Source organism: Marmota monax, unplaced genomic scaffold (genome assembly GCF_021218885.2).
Source record: "Marmota monax isolate L192 unplaced genomic scaffold, Marmota_monax_Labrador192_F-V1.1 WCK01_AAM20220418_F8-fsc00276, whole genome shotgun sequence".
Classification (NCBI taxonomy): domain Eukaryota; kingdom Metazoa; phylum Chordata; class Mammalia; order Rodentia; family Sciuridae; genus Marmota; species Marmota monax.
In genome coordinates, this window is record NW_026695204.1 from 378,450 (window position 1) to 403,423 (window position 24,974).

The 24,974-nt window shown below is 31.7% G+C and overlaps 1 protein-coding gene across 4 annotated transcripts in view; it reads right to left on the reverse strand.

Moving 5' to 3' along the window:
• Positions 1-24,974, reverse strand: part of Rev3l (REV3 like, DNA directed polymerase zeta catalytic subunit) — a 184,880-nt gene that overhangs the window by 93,377 nt on the left and 66,529 nt on the right. For all 4 annotated transcript variants that reach the window (XR_009225459.1, XM_046429923.2, XM_046429925.2 and 1 more), the window contains exons 3-9: positions 22,629-22,703; positions 19,189-19,349; positions 11,689-11,785; positions 6,785-6,879; positions 5,923-6,027; positions 4,788-4,872; positions 4,552-4,700 (exon numbers count right to left, since the gene is read on the reverse strand). Coding sequence is in view for 3 of the 4 variants with exons in the window: in XM_046429923.2 (XP_046285879.1) it covers positions 4,552-4,700; positions 4,788-4,872; positions 5,923-6,027; positions 6,785-6,879; positions 11,689-11,785; positions 19,189-19,349; positions 22,629-22,703 (767 nt within the window). In the remaining variant the exon portion in view is untranslated. The remainder of the gene's footprint in view (positions 1-4,551; positions 4,701-4,787; positions 4,873-5,922; positions 6,028-6,784; positions 6,880-11,688; positions 11,786-19,188; positions 19,350-22,628; positions 22,704-24,974) is intronic.

Genomic DNA, 24,974 nt, shown 5'->3' on the forward strand with positions numbered 1-24,974 from the left:
GTCTGGCAAGTTGGCACATGCCTGTTACCCCTGGGGAGGACTTGGGAGGCTGAGGGAGGAGGATTACAAGTTCAAGGCCAATACCTCAGCAACTTAGCAAGATCCTGTCTCAAAATAAAAATAAAAAGCAACAGGGGATGTAGCTCAGTGATAAAGTGCCACTAGATTCAATCCCCAGTGCCCTCCCTTCCCCCCAAAACCCCAAATCCCAAAGCAACAACAAAACCTGTTTCTCTTTAATTAATAATAATATAGACAGATGAGAAATAATGATCAAAGTTATAGAAGGCAATGAAAATTACATTAGGAATAAAAAGGGAGAGTGTTGACCAGCGTGATTCCACATCATGTACAAGCACAAGTATGGGAAGTTATACTCCATGTATGTACAACATGTCAAAAAATTATTCTATTGTCATGTGCAACTAAAAATAAAAATAAAAGAGAGCTAAATGAAATGTTAACATCACAAACAAGTTTATAACAAAAACATTTTAAAAAGCAGAAAAAATGGATAAATTCTTAGAAAAAATATGACATAAAACTGATTTGAGCAGAAATATAAAGCTTGAGTAGACCTATAACAATTATGGAAACTACATTAGTTTAAATCTACCTTCCTTACCTCTCACTCTTTAATACACAAAAGCTACCCACAGAAAATTATACTGTACCAAGTATGGATAGTTTCACAGAGGAAATGTATTAAATCTTCAAGAAACAGATTGTTTTAATCTAATAAAAATTCTCAAAAAGAGAGTTAAAAAAGGGGAAATACTCCACAACAATGAGGCAAAGTACAGTTCTTTCTCAATTATTAAAACAAACAAAACTAGAAAAATAGGTATATCAATGTTTATAAAAAGACACCACATTGTGACCATAAAAGATTTATTTCAGGAGTATAAAGGCAGTTTATCATTAGAAAATTAAAAATTATTTTAATGTAAAAAAATGTGGCATTTATACACAATGGAGTATTACTCTGCACTAAAAAATGACAAAATTATGGAATTTGCAGGGAAATGGATGGCATTAGAGCAGATTATGCTAAGTGAAGCTAGCCAATCCCTAAAAAACAAATGCCAAATGTCTTCTTTGATATAAGGAGAACAACTAAGAACAGAGCAGGGAGGAAGAGCATGAAAAGAAGATTAACATTAAACAGGGACCAGAGGTGGGAAGGAAAGGAAGAGAGAAAAGAAATTGCATGGAAATGGAAGGAGACCCTCACTGTGATACAAAATTACATATAAGAGGAAGTGAGGGGAAAGGGAAAAAAAAAAACAAGGGGGAGAAATGAATTACTGTAGAGGGGGTAGAGAGAGAAGATGGGAGGGGACGGGAGGGGAGGGGGGATAGTAGAGGATAGGAAAGGCAGCAGAACACATCAGACACTAGTATGGCAATATGTAAAACAGTGAATGTGTAACCGATGTGATTCTGCAATCTGTATACGGGTAAAAATGGGAGTTCATAACCCACTTGAATCAAATGTATGAAATATGATATGTCAAGAACTATGTAATGTTTTGAACAACCAATAATAAAAATTAAAAAAAATATATTTTAATGTAATTGACAACATTAACAGAATAAAAGAGAAAAACTGCTAATTTAAATAAATTCAGAAAAGAATATTTGATAAAACTTAATATCAATTGTGACTTAAAATACAAAGTTCTAAGCAAAGAAGAGTTTTAAAAAATATTAACCTGATTAAGGCACATCTACTAAAACTCTGTAGTAAATTTCATACTTAATAAAATATAAATATATTCAGTTTAAAGTCAGGAAAAAGAGTATTATTTCCACTCAACATCATCCTACAGTTTTTAGGCAGAACATTAAAACAGGAAGGATAAAATCTGAGCATGGGAAGGGGAGTAATTAAATAGTTACTTGCAAATGACGATTCTATACACTGAAAATTCAAGAGAAAGTATATCAAAACGATTAGCACTAATACAAGTTGCTGGATTAAAGACTAATACACAAAGGATGCTGGCGTTCCTAAATATCAACAATTAGACAATATAATTTTTGAAAGACAAATTTACAATCACAACAATGGAAAGGTACCTGGAGTATATATATAAAAAATGCATACCAATTTTTATGATAAATCATAAAATTATTGAAAGACGTGAATGAATATTGAATAAAATGAAAAAAATACATTTGTAGATAGGTTGATATAAAAAAAAAGTTTTTAAACTAGTTGATAAATTCAATATAATCCTAAAGTAATTATTCACAGAAACAAGAAAATGTAATCCTAAAATTAACAAAGGGACTTTTTTAAAGGATCAAGAGGCAAGACAATTCAGAAGCTAGATCAGAAAGATATGCCTTGACAAGAGTTTATAAAAAATCCTAATTAAAAGAGTATAATATTAACAACATAAAGGAATATAACAGAGGGGGGAATCCAGAGGGACACAAAAACTCTGTTGAATGAATATATTGAACTAGCTGCTTACAATCATACACAAACACAAATAATATACAATTAGATTATTACTTATGTAGGTATTATTTCAATTGAATCAAAGAAGGGCTATGTGGAAAAAACTAAATCATAAACACACAAAAACCTTAGGATGAATATTGAAAACTTTCATGACATCAGTGTAGAGAAGGACTCATAAACCAGGTACAAAAACCAAACTATAAAGGAAGATATTGTTAAATTTAATATTAAAGTTGAAGACACACAAAACACAAAAAATACATACATTTTATGTGTGTGTTTGTACTTTTTTTTTTTTTTTTTTAACAAGAGAAAGGGAAAAGAAGCTAAATTTTTGTAGGAAAAATCTTGGTAGTGAGAAAATACCTCTATAATAAATAACATGATAAGAAGAATCCTTAAGGGCCTTGACAGTTAGAAAATGAAGATTAAAATAAGGTACCATTTCAAAAGAACTAGAGTAGCATATTTTTCATATATATTAATATATATTTAATATTTAATACTATCAAATGTTGTTGAGGCCCCTCTTATCTTGAAAAATTGCATGTGAAACAAAATGACTACTGAGTGAAACTTTCATTATTTTGTTACTTATCAATCACATATAAGGTAAATGCAATTCAGAACCACTGTTAGAACAAATGCTATATGGGTAGAATACAATGAAAACATTCTAGCATCCAGCAAATTACATTTACATGTGTTCTGTAGAGAAACTCCTACACACAGCCATAGGAGATATGGCACTGCAAAGCACAAACCACTTAAAAATTGTAGAGAATCTGACAAACTGTTGAGTTTTAAAATGGAACACTGATAAACAGTTAAAATGAGTGAACAAGAATAGAATTTCAAAGTATAATGTTGACATAAAAAGATAGTTCACATCATTAGTAGTTTTGAGAAATGAAAATGAAAACCACAATAAAATACCATTTCACTCACTTTATGATGACTACATTAAAAAAGACAGATAACTCCAAATGTTTGTTAGGACATATACAGCCACAAAGAACCTCAAGTATAGCTGGTAGGAATGTAAAGCAGTGTAGTTACTTTGGAAAATAGCTTGGCAGTTTACTTAAAAGCTAAATACAAATTTATTATATGTCTACCAATTCTACTCACTGATACCAACTCAAGAGAAATGAAAACATATATTCACACAAAGACTTATACTCAAATGTTCATAGGAACATTATTCCTTTTTCTCTCTGCAAAGATAACCTTTATAATAAAATTATTCTCAAACTGATTTCATTTGCTATTGTTTCCATTATTTTATAACTCTTCTCATGATATTTATTCTACATTTTATGTTTTACTGTTTATAGCAGTATTATTATCATCAATCAAAAGTGAAAACAATTCAAATAATCATCAAATGATAAATGGAAACAAAATATGGTATATCCACATAATGGAATACTATTTGACAGTAAAAAGGAACAAATACAAGTAGATACTACAACATGGATAAAACTTGAAAGTACTATACTAAAGGAAGGAACAAAACTACATATTGAGTGATTTCATTTAGATGACATATCTAAAAAGGACAAATGTAGAGACTTGAGAAAACGGATTAGTGGTTACTTCAGTTAGGGGTGGGAAGGTTCCTACCTGAAAATGAACACAAGAGATCCTCTGAGTTCATGGAAATGTTCTAAAATTGGATTGTGGAGATGGTTGTACTATTCTGTAAATTTACTATATTTCAATTAAGTTGCTTAAAAATAGATAGTATTGACTGAAAAAAGCAAGGTGCTTTATCTATGCCATGCAGGATGCCATTTATATAAAATTAAAAATCTAAAACAACAGTTTACATTGTTGACAGATAAAACACAAAACACAAAATCATATTTGGCAATAGTTTGCACCAACTTTAGGACAGTACTTACCTATCAAGATATTAAAAGAGTACAGCAATGGGAGAGAGAATTTTTACTATATCCATGTTTATTTCAAGGGGAAAAAAAACGCTAGCAAACCAAATCAAATATTATATCTCATTGTTAAATACACAGATGTTTATTGGACTATATTCTGTGTGTTTGAAAAGATAATCTCACCTTTGCTCAATTCTGTGTCTTTGTGGACTTCTATCATATTAGCTGGTGTACACTGAAGCATTTCAGGAGTCAGAACCTCAGAATGCAATGTTAACTCAGCAGAGAACTCCTGGGATATATCGCTGTAGTCCACAGATCCTGATAATGTTCTGCTTAATTAAAACATATCCTTTATAACAAACTAGACAACAAGGCAATAAAAATAGTTCTGAGATCTATAATAAACAACCACTTACACAGAGAAATCATTCTGTTTGAGAATTTCCTGAAGTTTCTTCTGAAATTTTTTTTCACTTTCTGTTGCTGGCAACAACCTGTGATCTTTGAATTTTAAAAGAGCATTAAAAAATGTAGATAGCAAACGAATAAAATATTTTTCCTTTCTTCTATAGCAGCTTGAAATTTTTTTGACAGTAATTTCCTATCTTTCTCTTGACACATAAAACACTACCTACATGTAGTCCAATTACAGAATCAAACAAAAGAGAAATGCTTGTTACTGAAGTTATAAATTAATTCAATAATTTTAACTTAAATCTAAGAAAAAAACATTGCTCTCTATCTATAAATGTATCATAGATCCAGAAACCAGAAATTTTCCCTTTGTAAATATAATCTTTCTCTTCTAAAGGGCACACAAATTTTATCAAAACATTTTTAGTGCCATAAACATTATAAAAATTTACAATTTTATTGGATTTCAATATAGGGCTTACTTCTATATCTTAAATAGATTTGCCTTTGTATTCTTTGACCTTCATTTAAAAAATTTTGTTGTATTTATGGTATTTACTTGAGCCCTCTCAAATTCCTTTTGAATGTTACAATATTTAATGTTACAATATTTAATAGTAAATGAGTATTTTCCTCAGAACTGTATGTGATGATCAAAGCAAGAGTTGATATGACATTCCCAGAAAATAATCTGGGGCAGCATGTTATCAAAGCTTCATAAACTAAATGGTATTTCTAAGTTGAGATTCATGGTTGGAAATAAAGAAAGCTGGAACACACTAGAAGAGGGAAAAGGAACAGAAAGTAGAGGAAGATAATAAAATACAGTGAGAACCAAAGACAGTAGAGATGTCAAATTCTCATGGAGAATTTTCCCACTGTAGATTACAGTTGTAAAGAAAGAACTACTGATTATACGGCAATGACAATAGAAAAAATACATAGAAATTTTAAAGATAATTTGAAAAGTAAAATCTAGTGCTAAGGGAAAAACTCAAGGGCTAAATTTTCCCATTAAAATATTAGCTTAAAACATCATTAGAAATGATGTATTCTACTGTCAAGTATAACTAATTAGAACAAACTTAAAAATTAAAGATAAAATAAAACACTATTAGAGTATTATTAGGTATATACCTTGTGATTCAGGTTGGCTAATTTGAGAAGTTTCATTTCTGTTTCTTCGTCGTTGTTTTTCATCTTCCCATATGGCCTGTAAACCAGGGTTTCCACCAATTTGAGCTGTAATCACAATAATACTTCAATATTACAAGGGTCACTGTGAATAATTCTTGCTTAAGAAATCTACTATTTCTATAATAAACAATGACTATTAAGAAAAAGAATTATCTATTTTGTGTAATAATGGATAAGCTATCTCAACATGTATTTTTAAAATTTGTTCTTGTAGATATACATTGATAGTAAAGTATATTTTGACATATTATACATATATAGAATATAACTCATCTAATTCTATTCTTGGGATTAAACATGATGTGGAGTTTAATTGGTTGTGTATTCATGTATGAACATAGGAAAGTTATGTTCGATTCATTCTACTGTCTTTCCTATTCCCACCTCCTACTTTTCCTTTATTCCCCTTTGCCAACCTGTATTTATTATGTTACTCCTTTGTTAGTTTTCTTTCTATGGTCTCCCCCAAACCTATCAAGGAAATAAAATTCAAACATCTGACCATAGTTTAGGGTTTCCTCCCTGGTATATAATCTGAAGATAAAACAATTAAAAGTCAGAGTATATTAAATTATTTTATATTGGCTCCTTTTATTTAATGTCATACTTATTTTAGTTTTATACTCATCTGAATGAAAATATGAGTGAAAAATAATGTTTATCCCTTCAGAAATACAGAAGAAATCTTAAAAATATGTTGCATTCTTTTTCTATAATATCTTAGTTCTCGGTAGTTTTCCACTCTACTTTGATCATTAAGTTTTACAAATAAAAATATATATAAAAGTAATTGAATATGTACTCTCAATATCCAGACGATTTAAAATGTCAGCAGCTACAGCATCCACTTCTAATTCACAAGTACTCTGTGGTTCGACACCTTCCAGTATTAAAGAGCTGTAACGAAGAGATATCAAAAAACAACAACAAAAAACCATGTTAGAGAAAACTTTGTAAGATTTTTCTTACTCATACAAGATTTCACGTTTTGTAGTAGCAAAAAACCTAGTGATATTAAATTAATTTACAATTATTTATGACATAATTGGTATTATTATATATACATACAAAAGAAAAATAGAACGAGAAAAATACATTGAGAACCTTGGCAGCATATTCAACATATTTTGGTTAATTGTATTTTATATATAAGGACTATTCAATGTTTTAGTATGAGATTATGGTGCAGAGAAGAATGGGACGGGATAAAGGAGGATAACAGTATATGCATAAAAGACCCCACACATAAAATCAGTTGCCTAAAGGCCTTTTCTTCAGCAATAATAAGTTTTCCAAAAACCAAGGAGAGAACATGCAACAAGAGATGAGGGAAGCTAGCATACTAAAAAGTAATTAAGATAACTTCTTGCTCTTCCTGCCCTCAACTACAGTTGAGCTGGGGAATGCTTTAAAATTCTTCATAACCATAGAATTGATAAACCACATGAATGCTGCATGGTGGGATCATAACTAGCAACAGCAATGACACCAGGTCATTAATTTATTTATGAGAACAGAGGGTTATTTCCCACTAATGCCCTTTGACTCAAAAGCAATTGTTTTTTCATTAGAGCCACTGAAGAAAAGACACCACATAATTGTCCATGCTTACTAGAACAAAGAGGCAATATCTAGTATGAATTCCATTTTACTCATTTTAAAATTGAGATCTTCTACCAAATCTGACACCAAAATGAAAAGGGGAGATCCATGACTTTACCTGAAAGTGACTGACAGTATATATCATTATCATTTGATTTGAAATGAAATGTCTTCAATATTTTAAGAGAAACAATAGTAGGACCTCTTTCCCTAAGGAAATTTTGATGGGACATTAGAAATTAATTTGTTAGGGCTGGGGATGTAACTCAGTTAACAGAGCACTTGCCTGACATGCGTAAGGCCCTGCGTTCAATCCCCAGCAAACGCACAAAAAAGAACAGAAGTGAATTTTGTTACATCACAGAATTTTCATATTCAAACTTATATGTGGATATATATTTGTACACATATATACATTTGTACAACATCCACACATATACATGTATCTTTTTACTATTGATAGAGGAATGGCATATTAGCCAAACTATCACAATAAATTCCTTTAGTGTTCAGAAAAAAATAATTCCCAAAGTAGACTGTTCTTTTCGTTCATACAATTTCACAATATCAGTTTTGCCATGAACGGAAGTGTCAGATAAAATAGTTTATAGTCAATAATTTACTTTTTTTTAAAAGAGAGAGAGAGAAAGAAAGAGAGAGAGAAAGAGAGAGAGAATTTTTTAATATTTATTTTTTAGTTTTCGGTGGACACAACATCTTTATTTTATTTTTATGTAGTGCTGAGGATCGAATCCAGCGCCCCACACATGCCAGGCAAGTGCGCTACAGCTTGAGCGACATCCCCAGCCCAAACAATTTACTTTTTATACTAAAAAGTTTTTCATGCTGAAAGAATTATACTGTAAATGTCAAAAAAGAACCTTCCAGGAGTAGCACTTTTGTGACAAAGGAGGGAAACAATAATATTAAAAAATATAATCTCTGTTCTGGAGATCTGGGTCCATGGTAGAGCGCTTGCCTGGCATGCTTGAAGGCCTCAGTTCGATCCCTAGTACCACCAGTAAATTTGTCACAGAAACTTACAACCATTTATTACACTTATTACAAAACTACTTTAGACATTCCAGACAGGAAATGATCCCAAAGAAAGAAAACTGACTTCTGATTTAAAAATTTGTTTCCAACAGGCAGAAAAAGTCTGATAAAAAAAACTTTAGCATATACATGTAGACCATTTATTTTAATCACTGAAGGTAGATAATATGGTGCCAGTCAGACAACTGTACCTCTCTGCATATTTCTGTTCACAGCTTAACTTAGAATTATTGAGGACAGAGCTCAGACATGTATTAATTTAAAAAATCTTTCCAGATGATTTTGATGGGTAGCCAGTATTAAGATTATTGAAGTTAGATTTTTGACATTTGTAGATTTAACAATTAGGCAAATGACCCTGAAGGGTCATATATTAGGTATTTTACACTGAATTTTTTTTGAAAGTAAGGTTAGCAAAACTGTTGACTTAGCACCCCAACTCATTACAAATTTGTTGCTATTTGTTATGACCTTTGTGGTTTTTTCCAGTATTTTTTTTAGTTGTAGATGGACATAATACCCTTTTTATTTATGTATTTTTATGTGGTGATGAGGATTGAACCCAGTGCCAAGCAAGTGCTCTATGGCCGAGCTACAACCCCAGCCCTGTAATGGCCTTTTTAAGATTTGTGAAGAGAAATAAAACATTTATACTGGGAAGGGGGGAAAGTACCCAGAAGAAAGTACTAGTACGGGGTTAGATACGACTCTAGAACACTAGAAAAATACTAATTTATGACAAAACTTTTCATACTGTGTATTTGACGCAATTATAGATTTCCATTTATATCAGCATGAGAAAAATATAAAAATACGGGATAATCAGAAAGCAATATTTTATATGTAACTATTCTGTACTTATTACAAATTCTAACTCTGAATAACTCGTGTAACTTCACTAATTTGCTTATTCATATCTTTTCTTTATAATTTAGTTCGTACACCTTCTTTTTCTCTTTGTTTTTTCCTGGTGCTAGGTGTCAAGTCCAGGGACTCATACATGCTAGGCAAGGGCTTTACCACTGAGCTACATCCCCAGCCACTGTACAACTCTTAAAAGTAAATAAAACAGGGCACTTTAAAAAACATTCTGAAGTTAAAGTTTTTCATTAAAATACAGAATTTCCCCAAATTTACAGTCTCGGGACCTAACCAGAAAGACATTAGTTATAAAAGGGCTTCAAACTACAAATAAACTTAAATTTTAATTGATCATGAAAAGAAAAGAAAGAAAAAAAAAACCCTACTACATATAGAACTTAGAAAACTAGGGAATCTAGTGTATACAATCATCTCAAAAAGATTATTAAAAAAAAAATCCTACTACATATGTGAAGAAACTAAGAAGTTATCAGTGTGTTTATCAAAAGGTCCTGATGCTGGGCTGGGGACAGGGCTCAGTGGTCAAGCACTTGCCTGGCACGTGTGAGACACAGGGTTTGATTCTCAGCACTGCATATAAATAAATAAAATCCGTTGGCTACTAAAATTTTTTTTTAAAAGTCCTGATCCTTCTTAATACCAGAATTATTGATTGTCCATATTAATTCAGTCTTTAAAGATTCATTCTGCTATACTATTCCAGTCTTAAAACAATATAAAGAGGTTTTTAACTTTAGGTATATTAAGAAACCCCAAGTAATTCTGATATGGAAATTCTGTCAAATATACATTAAAGATTTGAAACTATACAAATTAAGCTCTATAGAAATTGTTTTTTTTTTGTTTTTCGGTGGTGCTGGGGATTGAACCCAGGGCCTTGTACATGGGAGGCAAGCACTCTACCAACTGAGCTATATCCCCAGCCCTCTATAGAAATATTTTTGATAGTTTATATTCAACTAGTTAATAAATTCACATTTTCTTTTCATGAAATAAAAAATAAAGTCATTAAAGATACAATTTCTTCCTTGCATTCTTTTTTTTTTTTTTTAAAGAGAGAGAGAGAGAGAGAATTTCTTTAATATTTATGTTTTAGTTTTCGGTGGACACAACATCTTTGTTTGTATGTGGTGCTGAGGATCGAATCCGGGCCGCACGCATGCCAGGCGAGCGCGCTACCGCTTGAGCCATATCCCCAACCCATCTTCCTTGCATTCTTAAAAAGTATCAGGTGACAAGTGAAGTGAAAAGGGGAAAACTATAACTATCCTGCCACGACTCAACTGACCAATAAAAGGATAAAGAAAGTTTGGGCAATGCCATGTGGTATAAAAGAGAAACCCCTTAGTTCTATGTAGATAAAACTACTGATTTAGGTACTGATTACAGACCAAAGCTATTACTGATTAATTTAGACAGGTGCCAATTATATGCCTGCCTTATGGTGGAAGCTGCTGTCCCCAGAGCCTGTTCCTCCAGGCATAACCTCCTTGCCAGCTGAGCTGCTGGGAGCAAAATGAAAAAAGCCCTGGGAAGAATACAACAGTCACACTTTCAAAATTGATGTTGTTTATCTTATATTTTCTGACTTCCCTTTCCCCAATTTCCTTAACAAGTCAAATGGAAGGAAATGTAATAGAAAGATAGTTGGCCTTTTCTTTGCTACCCAGATTGTAGAAGAAACCATATTAACCTAGGGAATTCTAAACATTTAGAGTATAACATTCAAAAAAATCAATAAGATAATTGAAAGAAACCACAATTATATTATTCATTAACACAGCATGTCAATGCATTTATTTTCATAAACACTTAATATTTAGAAATTTGTGGGGTTTTTATTAGAATATTTGCTATTTCAGTTTTAAGTTGCTATTTATTATAAACATTATTTTTTTTACTTTATGATAAGCCATAAGATCTCAGTTTAGAATGCATAATGAAGATGAATGCTAGAAATATAACAATCTACCACAGATTTATTAATTAGGTAATAACTAGGTACATTTCATGATCTGATTTTTAAATCTACAATTCTTTGTAACCTTGAGATTTGCTTTATTGTTAAACTCATCAATTAAAAAGGCCCAAAATATGATACCACTGATTTATCATCCCAACTGGGATACACATAAAACATTCATTTCCTTTACCACATTAACTAACCTTGGTATTTCACCTTCTTCCCACCAAAATAAAGTACCAGGAAGGGTATTTCCTGATAACCGATCCTTGCATGATCCAGTTGCATGTGATGTATCACCTAGGTGTAGAAAGGTAAATTTTTTATGACTTTTGCTGGCAAAAGGATGAATCTGGAGACTATCATGCTAAGTAAGTGAAATAAGCCAATCCTAGAAAAACCTAAGGCAGAATGTTCTCTCTGATATTTGTATGCTAACATACATACATCAGAAGGGGAAGGGTAGAAATTCAGTGGATTAGACAAGGGAGAATGAAGTGAAGGGAGCAGGGGTGAGAACAGGAAAGACAGAAGAATGAATCAGACATAACTTTCCTATTTTCATACATGAATACACCACCAGTGAAACTCCACATCATGTATAATCACAAGAATGGGATCCTAATTAGAATAAGTTATACTCCATGTATGTATAATATGTTGAAATAGAATACACTGTTGTGTGTATCCAAAAAAGATTAAAATAAATAAATCAGTCCCTATAATTTACATATAATTATACTTTAAGTAAAATAATAATATACAGTCTAATTCCTAAATTATGTCCTAAAAATTCAACCTAAGAGGAAAAAGAAAAAATATTTATTATTAACTCCAAACTCAGAGCAGAAATAAAAATATTTGCAATATATAGACACCAGGGGTAAATGGCTACAATATTCTCATAGTATAATAAAAGTATGATACATTTAAAAGTGCTATTGTATCTCATTTGAAAAATACAGAATTATGAGTTTTTATGGACTTTAAATTCCTAAGGTACTCTGGGCTTCAATAAAAATTCTAGTGGAAATTTCACATGAAATTCGAAACATACTTTGATAACAAATCCCTAAACAAAAAGAAAATACACAATGCGTTCCAGACATAATGGGTGGTAATAGTGAGTGGAAGCCTGGGTAAATGTGAATAAAACTTGACCTGGATTTGAAGGGGAAACTACACATGTCTGTTTACAGATCCGAATTTCAGAAACTGAGTCCCAAGGTAATAATGCCTTGGAAGGAGTCTCTAAATTTTTGAACTTTTTTTGTTACCTCCTGCAGGAATTTAAATTTTCAAATAAAAGAAAGCCAAATGAGTGGTATCAAAATGAATCCTAACATTAAGAAAGATTAAATTCACAATTCTCTTTAGGTAAATTTAAAACTTTGATTTAGTTAGCTTAATCATAAAATGGTATAATTAGAAAGCACCATCATCTTTCAACAAAACAGATGCTAAAACATGCAATTGATTTTATACAAATTCTGGTTTTAAAAGGCTTTCGGGGCTGGAGTTGTGTCTCAGTGGTAGAGCACTTGCCTGGCATGTGTGAGGCCCTGGGTTTGATCCTCAGCATCGCATATAAATAAATAAGTAAGCAAGTAAATAAGTAATCCATTTACAAATAAAAAATATTTTTTAAAAAATAAAAATAAAAGGCTTTGGATAGGGCATTGGTAAGAAATTACTTCACATTTTTAAATTTATTATTTTCTAAGAAATTTATATCAATAAAAATATATACAAATTTACTGATTCAGGGTTACCAATCACATTACAAAAATTCTAATTTCAGGGATGGGGATGAGCTTAGTGAAGAGTGCTTGATGCATGAAGCCCTGGATTCAATCCCCAGCATCCCCTCTACCTCAAATCTTGTTTTACCTACACTCTGGGTATTGTTTCAGCATATTTCCCAGGGAATATGAAAACATCCTCATTTAAATATGTTCAGTAAGGTGCAGTGGCACATACCTATAATTCCAGCTAGTCAGGAGGCTGAGGTAAGAAGATTATAAATTTGAGGCCAATCTGGGCAAATTAGGGAGGCCCTGCCTCAAAATAAAAAATAAAAAGAACTGGCAATGTTAGCTTAGTGGTAGAGAGAGCCCTGGGTTCAATCTCCAGTACTGCCAAAAGATCAAAACAAATAAACAAAAGAATCATATATATAATCATCCCCCCACATATATTCATAAGTATTATATATACACATATAATTTCTTTCAACTATAGATGTTAAAGATATATAATATAAAATGACTCTGGGATACTCAAAATATTTATTCCATTTAAGTATTTTAATACACTTTAACAAACTATAATAACTAGTACCATTTCCATTTCATTTGGCAATTGATTATACAATTGAATACTGGTAAAAAATTATAAAAATGCATATAATATTCAAATTTCTAAATATTTTTCACTTTTGAATGTATTTCAGTTTCAAAAGTAAAGCTACATTAACAAGTAATTAAGAGATATTTCATTAATTTGTCTTATAAGATAAAAATACTATTATTTAAATATACAATACATATTTATTTGCCATAAGAGCTTTACTCTTAATTGTAATGTTTGTAACATGACAAAGTAAAATACAAAAGATTATTTACCTAATCTACCTATTCTTTCCATGACTGTCATATAACCATTTGATTTTTTTTTTTTTTTTTTTTTTTTGCAGTACTGGCGATTGAACCAAGGCATGCTTTACCTTCAAGTTATATCACCAGTATTTTTATTTTGTATTTTGAGACATGGTCTTGCTAAGTTGCCCAGGCTGGCCTTGAACTTGTGATCCTCCTGCCTCAGTCTCCCAGCGGCTGAGATTACAGGCATATGCTATGATACCCAGATGTAGTATAACATTTTATCTTATACCAAATAAAACCATAATATTCATATGATGAATTAAGATGTAAATTTTATTTTTTCAATTTGCAACTTTCCCTAGTTTTAAAATTTCTTCTAATTTCACACAATTCTGCCTTTAAATTTGTAAACATTTTCCATGCTTTAAAAAAAAATCACTTCTAATTACCATTCCAATATTATCATTTTGTAAAACAAAACAAAACAAAACCAAAAACAAACCAGTTTACCTAAATTTGCTAATTCAAATTTCTCTCCTGCTTTTTTATTTATTGAGGGTGGGGGGACGACTTTTACTGTACATACTCTACAAACTTCAATTCCTCAATCTTTAAATCAGCTATACTTGGCACTGACAGCCAACTTGTGGCCCCACCCCAATAATCTTTTTATTTTAGAATAATTTTGGATATAAAGGCAAGCCTCAAGAATACTACAGAATTCTGAATGTAGATTACCTAGTTTCCTTTATTTTAAACACCTTTATTACCATGGTACAATGCAGAAACTTACACAGAAGATTACTATTAATTAAACTATACTTTTTATCTGAATTTCTCTAGTTTTTCCATTAATGTACTCTTTCTATAACAGAATCCAGTCTAGGGCACCATATCACATGTAGTCGCACCATGTCTTCCTAAACCCTTCTGGTCTATTTCTTAGTTTTTCCTTATGTTTCATGTCTTGATAGACATGAGCATTAATAAAGAAACCCATAGAAGGACCTCCAGTCTAGGTCTGTCTGATGTTTTTTTTTCATGATGAAACTATACTTGGCACTGACAGCCAACTTGTGGCCCCACCCCAATAATCTTTTTATTTTAGAATAATTTCTATGGGTTAAAATTCTATTTAACCCATATGGGTTAAATAAATTCTAATGGCTATGGGTTTCTCGAAAGCATATCACAGATGAAGTGCCCCTCCTATCGCATCGTATTAGAGGATACACAATATCCACATGTACTGGTGACATTTTAACCTTAAGTTCAGTTCAGTTCTATGGGTTTGAGGAACAAGTCTACATCTACCACCACAGTATTATACAGAATAATTCTTTCATCCTAAAAGGTCCCTGTACTTCAATACTCCCCTTTCTGTTGATACCTGGCAACCAATATTTTTTGCTTCTACAGTTTTGCCTTTTCTAGAAGGTCATATGAATAAAACTATACCATTTGAGTCTGGCTTCTTTTACTTAGTAAAATGCTTTAAAGTTTTATCCATGTTGTGTGAATCCAAAGTTTGTTCCTCTTTCTCACAAAATAGATAGTATCACAGTTTATCCAATTCCTTGTTCACTGGACATCTTAGTTGCTTTACATTTTTAGCAATTATGAATAAAGTTACTATAAACATTTGTATTCAGATTTGGGTGGAACTAAAAGTATAAGTGTTGGGGGTCATACTATGTCTATATTTAATGTAATGAGAAATCAATGAACTATCTTTACAAACTTGACTGCTATTTTTGCATTTTCATCAGCAATGCACAAGATTTGCTATGGTTTCACATGTTGGCCACCATTTGTTATCCTTATATATTTTGAATTGTAGCCATTCAAACAGGTATACTGTGGCAGATCTTTGTACTTTGAATTTACATTTCCCCATATTGAATAGCATCTGTTTATATGTTTGCCATCCTTACATCATCTTCTTTAATGAAAGTATTCATTTGGGCCTTTTGGACACTTTAAATTTGGTTGTTTTTATTTGAATTTCACTAGTTTTCTTCTATACTGTTGATTTTTAGAAATCATTTATGCATTTTAAATATAATTGTTAGCTATACAATTTATAAATATTTCTTTTGCTCCATGTCCTTCTGTTTTCATTCTTTTAACATTTTTTTTCCACAGAGAATGACTTTTTAATTTTGATAAAATCCAAATTACTGGTTTTTTTCTTTCATGGATCATTTTTATTTTGGGTGTTTGTTATTTCTAAAATCTCATGGTCAAATTAAAAATTGGGAAGATTTTCCCCTTTTTTTTCTTCTAAAAGTCTGATACTTGTACATTTCAGTCTGTAAATAATTTTAAGTTAATTTTTAAAAACTGTATAAAGTATATGTGTGAGTTTTATTTTATGGCCCATAAACATCCAATTATCCACTATTATTTACTGAAAATACTATTCTTTCTCCATTGAATTACCATTGTACCTTTGTCAAAGTTAAGATAACCATATGAGCCAATTATGAGCTGTTTCAAATCTGGGCATATTTCTGGGCTCTATCTAATCTGCTCCATTGGTATATGTATGTTTTTTGTATCTTTTCACAATACCATGTTGCCTTGATTACCACAGCTTCTGTAGTTTTGTAATAAATATTGAAATTGAGTGATGTGACACCTTCAATTTTTACTTTTAAAACATCTCTATACTGTAAAAAATGAGTATCTCCTGGATATAAAATAACACAGCTTTTACAAAGATGCAGTGTTGGGAGACTGAGGGACTACAATCTCTGTAGGAAAGAAAGGCAATGATCTTCCTACATCACTCTTCATTCCTTTAGGCTTCTTTCTCTACATAGAAGAAAGGAGCAACTAGGCAGCGAAGTCAACCTCATTCTACTTTAGAGGATTTCTTTCTTGGTAACCAAGGGAGAGCTATTTAATACATAATCAGGTTGATTCTGAAGATTTTATACTATTCTCAGATAGTAAGATGAGAAAAACTGCATTTAATAATCTATAACTGTCATCTAAATTTGAGGTTCTTCTATTGAAATAGTAGAATTAGTTATTTTTGTTTATACTTTAAAGGGTACCTCCTTTTATACTTTAAAGGGCCCCTAACTAGTGGGTATCAATGATTCAACATTTATATATTTTAAAAAATGCAATATTTGTAATATTTAATATGTTATCAGCCACAAAATGTCTCCTTTTTAAAAAAGGTTTTATTATATCAAAGTTGTTCCACCTCTCCACGTTGGAGAGGTAAAACAAATACTATATATATATTACAACTTTACAAATAACATCCTTACTTGATAAGGATTCTGAATTTCAGCTTTTCAATCTATGTCTAATAATTCCAATATCTGAATTCTCTAAGTCTAGAGTATATATGTTTGTATATTTGCTAGGTTTTACTCATGAAGACTAGTCTTCTGATATGACTAGTATATTCTAAACTTTGGGCTGAACATATTATACTTGAAATTTTAAATTTTGAGATCTATAGTTAAAAGAATTTCCTCTAAGAAGATCTGCATTTGCTTTTTTAGCTAGACCTGAGAATTCTCCCACACCAGCACCACCTTAGATCACGTTTTAGATTTGGAAATCTCTTTTTTTGTTTTGGGAATTTGAAACTGGAGAGATGAAATATCTCAAAGGTGTTTCACTTCCCAGTCTGTGCTTGACTTAAGGGCATATCTATTAGAAGTCCTATCTTATTCTGTGGAGAGTTCAACCTGACAGGTAGCCCTGGGTTTTGGTTTCTGTCTCTTACATCTGATAGGGTTATTGCAGAGAAGATTCTAAATTTTCAAGGATTTATAAATATCCTCAGGGCAACAGTTGCTCTCAGCACTATTTTTCTTTTGTTTTTTCTTTTGTTCTTTTTAGTTGCACATAACATATTTATTTAGACAAACATGAAGCATATCTTATTCTAATTAGAATCCCAGTCTTGTAGTTGTACATGATGTGGAGATTCACTATAGTGTACTCATATGTGTACATAGGAAAATTATGTCAGATTCATTCCTCTGTCTTTCCTATTCCTGTCCCATTCCCTTTCATTCATTCCCCTTTGTCTATTCCTTTTGGCCTGCAAGTCTTCATGTTTACAAACTCTTTGATACATTAAAAATTTTATTCTTTCAATTTTATGCAGCCTTTAAATGTTATTTTAGCAGGAGGATTGATCCCCTATAAACTAGTCTCGCTATTCAAGGAAACCAAAAATCCTCCCTTGCTACGTTTCAAAGCACACTTTTGGTGTGATAAAAAGGGAAATTAAACCAAGAGACTAGGTGGTAAACTAAGAAACAAAAATGCTAATCCCTGATTTATTAAGTTTGGCAGAAAGAGAAAGAAAAAAAAAAGGCAGTTAGAATGTTAGGGCTGGAAGAAAAATGTTAGTTTTGTTTGACAAGAAGTAGAAGGGAAAGAATTTGATGAGAATGAAAGGATATTAGACTATTTGACCCAGAAATTCTGCTCCTAGGTATATGGCCAAGAGAAATAAAAATACATGACTATACAAACACTTGTAAATGAGTGTTCATAAAGGCATTTTTTCATAGTAATCAAAAGGCAGAAACAATCCAAGAAGTTCATCAACTGATGAAGAGATAAACAAAATATAGTATATCCACATACAGATTATTGGGCCATAAAAAGGAATGAAATATTAATACACACTACAAAACAGATGAACCTTCAGAATATTATGCTAAACAGAAATATTACATGAGTCCACTTATATAAGATGCACAGGATGGGTAGAGATAGAAAATAGATTAGTTGTTCCTTAGTGGTAGTAGGCATGAGAAGCTTGTTAAATGGTACATATTTCTTCCATAGATAATCAAAATGTTCTAAATTTCTGGTGATAGTTGGGCAAATCTGAATATACTGAAAACCTCAAATTATCATGTGAATTTTATCTATATAAATCTTTCAGAATTAAATTTTCTTTTGAGATGCTTTCCCTGATAATTTCAAATCTCATTTTGTATATTTTTAAATTCTTTTTCCGTTTAGCATTTATTTTCTAAAAATGTTATTTTATAAATTGTTACTTATGTAACATTAGTTTCAAAGTCTTAATTTGAACTTGAAAATTAACCTTACTTTTCCTTCTTGCTTTTCGGAACTTGACAGCAGCCAGATTTATTAAATTCATTCCATAGAGATTGTAGTCAATGAAGAGCTGTAGGAGGTAGGGAATATGTGCTTCATGTGGCTGGTAAAATTTATTCATTATGGCTCCACTTTGCAAAAGTTCACATATCCTAAATTAGAAAAAAAGAGTTATAAAATTATGTTCTCTAAAATGTTAAGCAAAACAATTATACATACATGGAAGTCTGGGCTACATAGAAACTTGTATATGAATGTTCATAAAGGCACTGTTCATAGTAGTCAAAAAGTGGAAACAATCCAAAATGTCTATCAACTGATAAAGACATAAACAACACGTAGTATTGTCCATACATAAGACTTATTGGGTCATGGAAAGGCATGTTCTTTGTATAGAGAAAAAAACGATCTTTCACTACACGAAATTTTCATTTCAATTTTATTGGAAATTTGTATTCTGTTAAAAATTAAAAGCTTAAGTCAAGTTTTAAAGTAAATGTGCATGTTCTGAACAAAATGAAATCATGAATGTTGAATATTTTGACTTTAACCAATTTAAAACTATTGAAACAATCAAAATGTCAACAAAGATTTTTAAAATATATTTCACAAAGACTACATGAAAATTCTAAAAAGAAATATCACTTTTAATCTCATCAATCAGAAGTACTACCATTTTAATATTTTTCTTTCGTAGGGTTTTTTCCTTGATGATGGGGAATACAAACAACAGACAATTATAGTAGCATAATAAGTACTACTCAGCGGAAGTATATTAGAAGGATGTCTAGGCAGGAGATTAAATGATTAACTAGAGGTTTATCTCTCTCTGAAGAGAGGAAATAGTTTTTCATGTAAATAAAATAAAACTTAGCTTTAGACATAAAGGGGTTTAGATACAATGACAATTCAAGCAGATTTCTACGTAACTTTGGAGATTAATGACAATGAAGATTAGGATAAGAATAATTTTATTAATACTGTAGAAGTAGCTAACATATTTTTGAGCACTATATACTAGATACTGTGCTAAGTGGTTTAAATATTGAATCTCAATCCTTACTACAAGCCTATGGTACTATCACCCCCATTTTATAAGAAATGGGAAAGGTTGTCAAAAATCATACAAATAAAAAATAGAACTGAAGTTCAAATCAAAATTTCTCTGACTTGTGAGCCCTCACTCTTATCCATAGTGCTATTTCATTTATCCAGCAGATGGTTTGATACATTGATCAGGGGTGCTTGAGGAAAATTTGGGCTGTTAATACACACTTGGAAGTCAAATGCATAAAAATTAAGAAAATAAAAATAAAAGTATAGAAGTAGATAAGGCTGCAAAGAGAAGAAAGTATAGAGAGAAACAATGAACCTAAGGCAGAACCCTAAGGAACAACAACAAATATTTCAAAAGGAACCAATGAAATGGCAGATATATGAATGATCAGACATGTATGAGGAAATAAAGTTCATATTTCAGAAACCAACATTTGGGATTGTTTGAAGATCTCATTATTATTACCACAAGGTCAAAAGGTAAAAACAAAAAATTGGATTTTGCAATTTGAGAAAGCAAATTCAGTAGTATGGTTGGGTAAGTAAGAGCTATATTGGAATAAAGAACAAATGGGAGATAAAAACTGTACTTAGTCATTAGAATAAAGCACACTAATATCAACCCTATTAAAGATGAGGAAGCTAAGGCATAAAGAGATTAAATATCTTGCCTAAAGTCACCAAGCTAGCAAGCAGCAGATCCAGGTGTTGAAAAAGGCAATCTAGTTTCACATTTGGAACTCTTTACCACTGCACTATGTATTAGTTAAATGTTATAATGCAAATGACTAACGTATAATGTTACAATATAAAATAACAAAAAAGGAAAAAATACTTTCTTTCGTTAACACCCTATCCTTTCCTTCAGAGTATTTATCATGATTTTGGTTATATGATTGGGTTACTAATTTACTGTTCCCTCGTTTTGCTGTAAATTCCCTAAAGGCAAGAACCATTCAAACTTTGCTCATTACTGTTTACCCAGAAGCTTCCACAGTGCATCAAATTATGTAGACACCTTACAAATTTTGTTTTTTAAAAATGAATAAACAAATCCATTAATAAATCAGAGGTTTCAGATAGGTATTGTGATAAGCTGGCTACATAATGTAAAGAGAACTTATTGATAATAATTTAGTAAGTATTTAATTGCTATAGGTACAAGGAAGAAAAATACATTACATTTATACTTTAAGTAAAATTATACTTTGTAGACAATTTATAAAAGATTTATAAAACTTTTAGTCGTGATTCCCACTGGAGAGCAACTTATGAATGAGAAAAGGAAAAATGAGTAAAGTTTATTTTCTTACTACTGAATTTGTGAGAGATGGTAAGAATCCATGGTGATTGTTCTTTTGTACTTCTGATTATAAGAAAGTAAGTAAAGGGGAACTGGCACCCACCCCCCCATTTTTTTTAACTGTGTTTATGTTTCTGAAAAATTATTTTGGTACCTTACATAAACAGAAGCTATTTTGCAGTCTGTAAAAAAACCTAGTTTTCGCTGGTTATGTAGAGAAAAAAAGATCAATTGGGATTAGTAGTCAACTGATTTAATTCAGAATAAACCTCACATCTTTGGTGGTTATGCCTATCATAGTACCTTAATTCATTTTAGGAAAACATTCAATTTGTGTCTTACCAAAAGATTAACTTTTGGAACCCAATACCTACTGGCAGAGAGAATCTCCTGGAAAAAAACAATACTCAGCATTTCTCCAAATCTATTTTTACCTTAGCTTATTATCATATACAATGAAAACTCTTGTCATGAATCTGAAAGGAAAATAATATTTATATATGTGCCTTTCCTGCTCTCAATAATTTGGGCTCCAGGATAAGTGAGAGAATAAACTAGCGGCAGAGATTAATTAAGGGGGAGGGGAAGAGGAAGAGGAGGAAAACAAAAACAACCAAAACTAACAAAAAAAGTTCAGTATATAAAATTTTACTAACAGCTAGTAAGGACTCAACAGGAAGTCCTTGTACATTGGTCTCTCTTTCACAAATTTCTCCTTGCTTTGAAATTTAAGACGAAGCTTGTCTTTAGTATTAAATATCTGATCTTGCCAGCAGGACACTAATATCATAATATAAGGCAGCTCTCATTTCTCCTTACCTACTTTTACAAACTTTCTACATCTAAGACAGGAATAAACCAATGGGGGTCATAAACCAGGTCCCTACACCTTTAAAATACCCATCCTATAGTCCTAGCCATAGGTCTCTATGCTTACACTTATATGTACATTTTAGGGTCTCTTTTTCTATCATGTTACAAACTATATAGGCCTTTCTTCTAGTCTTTATTTTCAATGATAAAAATAATAAATCTTAGTTATTTTATGTTTTGGTTTCATTTATCTTTGTACCTTTTCACCATTGCAGGATTGTAAAGATAGATCTTCATAAAGTGTCTTTCCTTCTCATGATAACCATAAAAAGGCCTGAAATATAAGAAAGAGAGATGTTAAATTACTTTCATCATTCATAAAAGAAGTAATGCAACTTATTACCCTAATTAGATTCAGTTTAATTTGGTCTTATTTCAATATTATTCAAAAAACAAACAACTAAAAAAAAAATCCAAGACCTTTCAGTTAAACCTATAACATAAAATATTGAGGCTTTTAAAATACAACTTTGAGAAAACTAGAGACAAAAAGAAGTAAACCATTTTTGTCTTAATCTCAATCATTATGACTGTATTAAAAAGTTACTCTTGACCATCTCCCTCTAATAGCTGGAAGCAGCCTTTCCTTTGGTTCACCTGCTGAGACCCCCAAGAAGCAACCAGGCAGCCTCAGTGATACTTCTGTATCACTTACAAGCTCAGCCCACTGAGGTCCTGAGAAGCAGATGCTCAGCCTCAACCACACATTCTAACTCAAGGACACATCTAGGTAGACCTTCCTGGGTAAGTCATCCTGCAGGGACTACACAAAAAACATCAGTAGAGTTCTTAGGCACTTACAGGAAAACCATCTAGGCCCATTAGTAAAGCCGGGGTCCTGTGTAGCCCTTAGATCCTGACAGGCACCCCACTCTACTACCTGGGGTGCCATATACAGCTGGGATGACCAAGGTAGCTCCACCCTAACATGACACACAGAAAGTGATGGGTGCTGGTATATTTGTTGGCCCTGCCTAAGGAAGCTGCTTCCCACCTGGCAGTGCAATCCCACAACCCCTGTAGCCTAGGCTACTGAGACATTTGAAGACATTGCCAGCACTGATTAGGGCTGAAGAAGCTACAGATATTAACATGACCACGTGTAACCAAAGCTAACACAAAATATCCAACCCAAACTCTAAGACACATGACTAGCCAAAAGTTTTACTATAAATTGGTACGAAACTGACCCACCAGATGCACGAATATTAACACAGAGAAGGATGAAAAAACAAGGTAACATAATGCTTCCAAAGAAATACAATAACTCTCTAGCAATAAACTCCAAAGAAAAGGAAATAAATGAATTGCTCTACAAAAAAATCCAAAAGAATGAGTTTTAAGAAAATAAAATGGAAGAGAATACAGGCAATTCCTTGAAATTAGAAAGACAATTTGTGATATAAAGGAGAAATTCAGCAAAAAGAGACTATGAAAAAGAACTATCTTGGTGTCCCCTCTGAAAATCATGGTGAAATTTAATCCTTATTATGAAGAGATGACCAAGGTTCTGCCCTAATGGGCAATTAATAGATTAATAGGTTAGTGGGTCACCTTGAGATTGGGACTGCTATGACAGAAAGTTTGGCTAGATCTCTTGAGCTTCTTGTCTTTCTCAATGTAGTATGTACCCTGTCACCTCTGGATTCTGTCAGCAAGAAGGCCATCACCAAATGAGATCTCTGGATCTTGTACCAGAACTATGAGACAAAATATCTCTTTTTCTTTATAAGTAAAAAAGAAACAAAATAAACCTCTTTTTCTTTGTAAGTAAAAAAGAAACAAACAAAGAAAAGAAAGAAATCTTGGAGTTAAAAAATCTCAATGAATGAAATAAAAAATAATAGAATTGAACATATAGAATAAAAAAATTTCTAATCTTGTAGATAGTACTTTTAAAATAACCCCATCAGATTTTTTTTTTTTTTAAATGAATGAGGAAAGCTTTCAAGACATATGGGACACCATTAAACAAGCAAACTTCCACCTTTTGAGAACCTGAGAAGGAAAAAGACACACAAAACCTAGTCAACAAAATAATTGCTTAAAACTTTCCAATTTTTAGAAAAGATATGAATATCCAGGTCCAGGAAGCTCAAAGGATTTGATCAAAAAGGACTCTCTCCAAAGCATATTACAGCCAAACTGTCAAACTCAAAAAAAAAAAGGAGAAAATTCTAAAAACAGTAAAAGAAGTGTCAAGTCACCTAAAAAAGAACTCATTAGGATAAAAGCAGACTTCTTAGCAGAAACCTTACAGGAAAGGAGAAAATGGGTTATATGTTCAAAGTCCTGAAAGAAAAAACTGCCAACCCAAAAATACTACACCCAGCAAAGCTATTTACAAAAATAAAGGATAAATACTTTTCAAGACAAGCAAAAACTGAGGGAATTCATTATTACCAGGCACTACAACAAATGTTTAAGCAATTTCTACACTAGAAATGAAAAGATGATTACTACTCTCATGAAATATACAAAAGTACAAAACTCAATAGTAGAGAAGGCACACAAAAAAAGAAGAGAATCAAACACAATCAATATG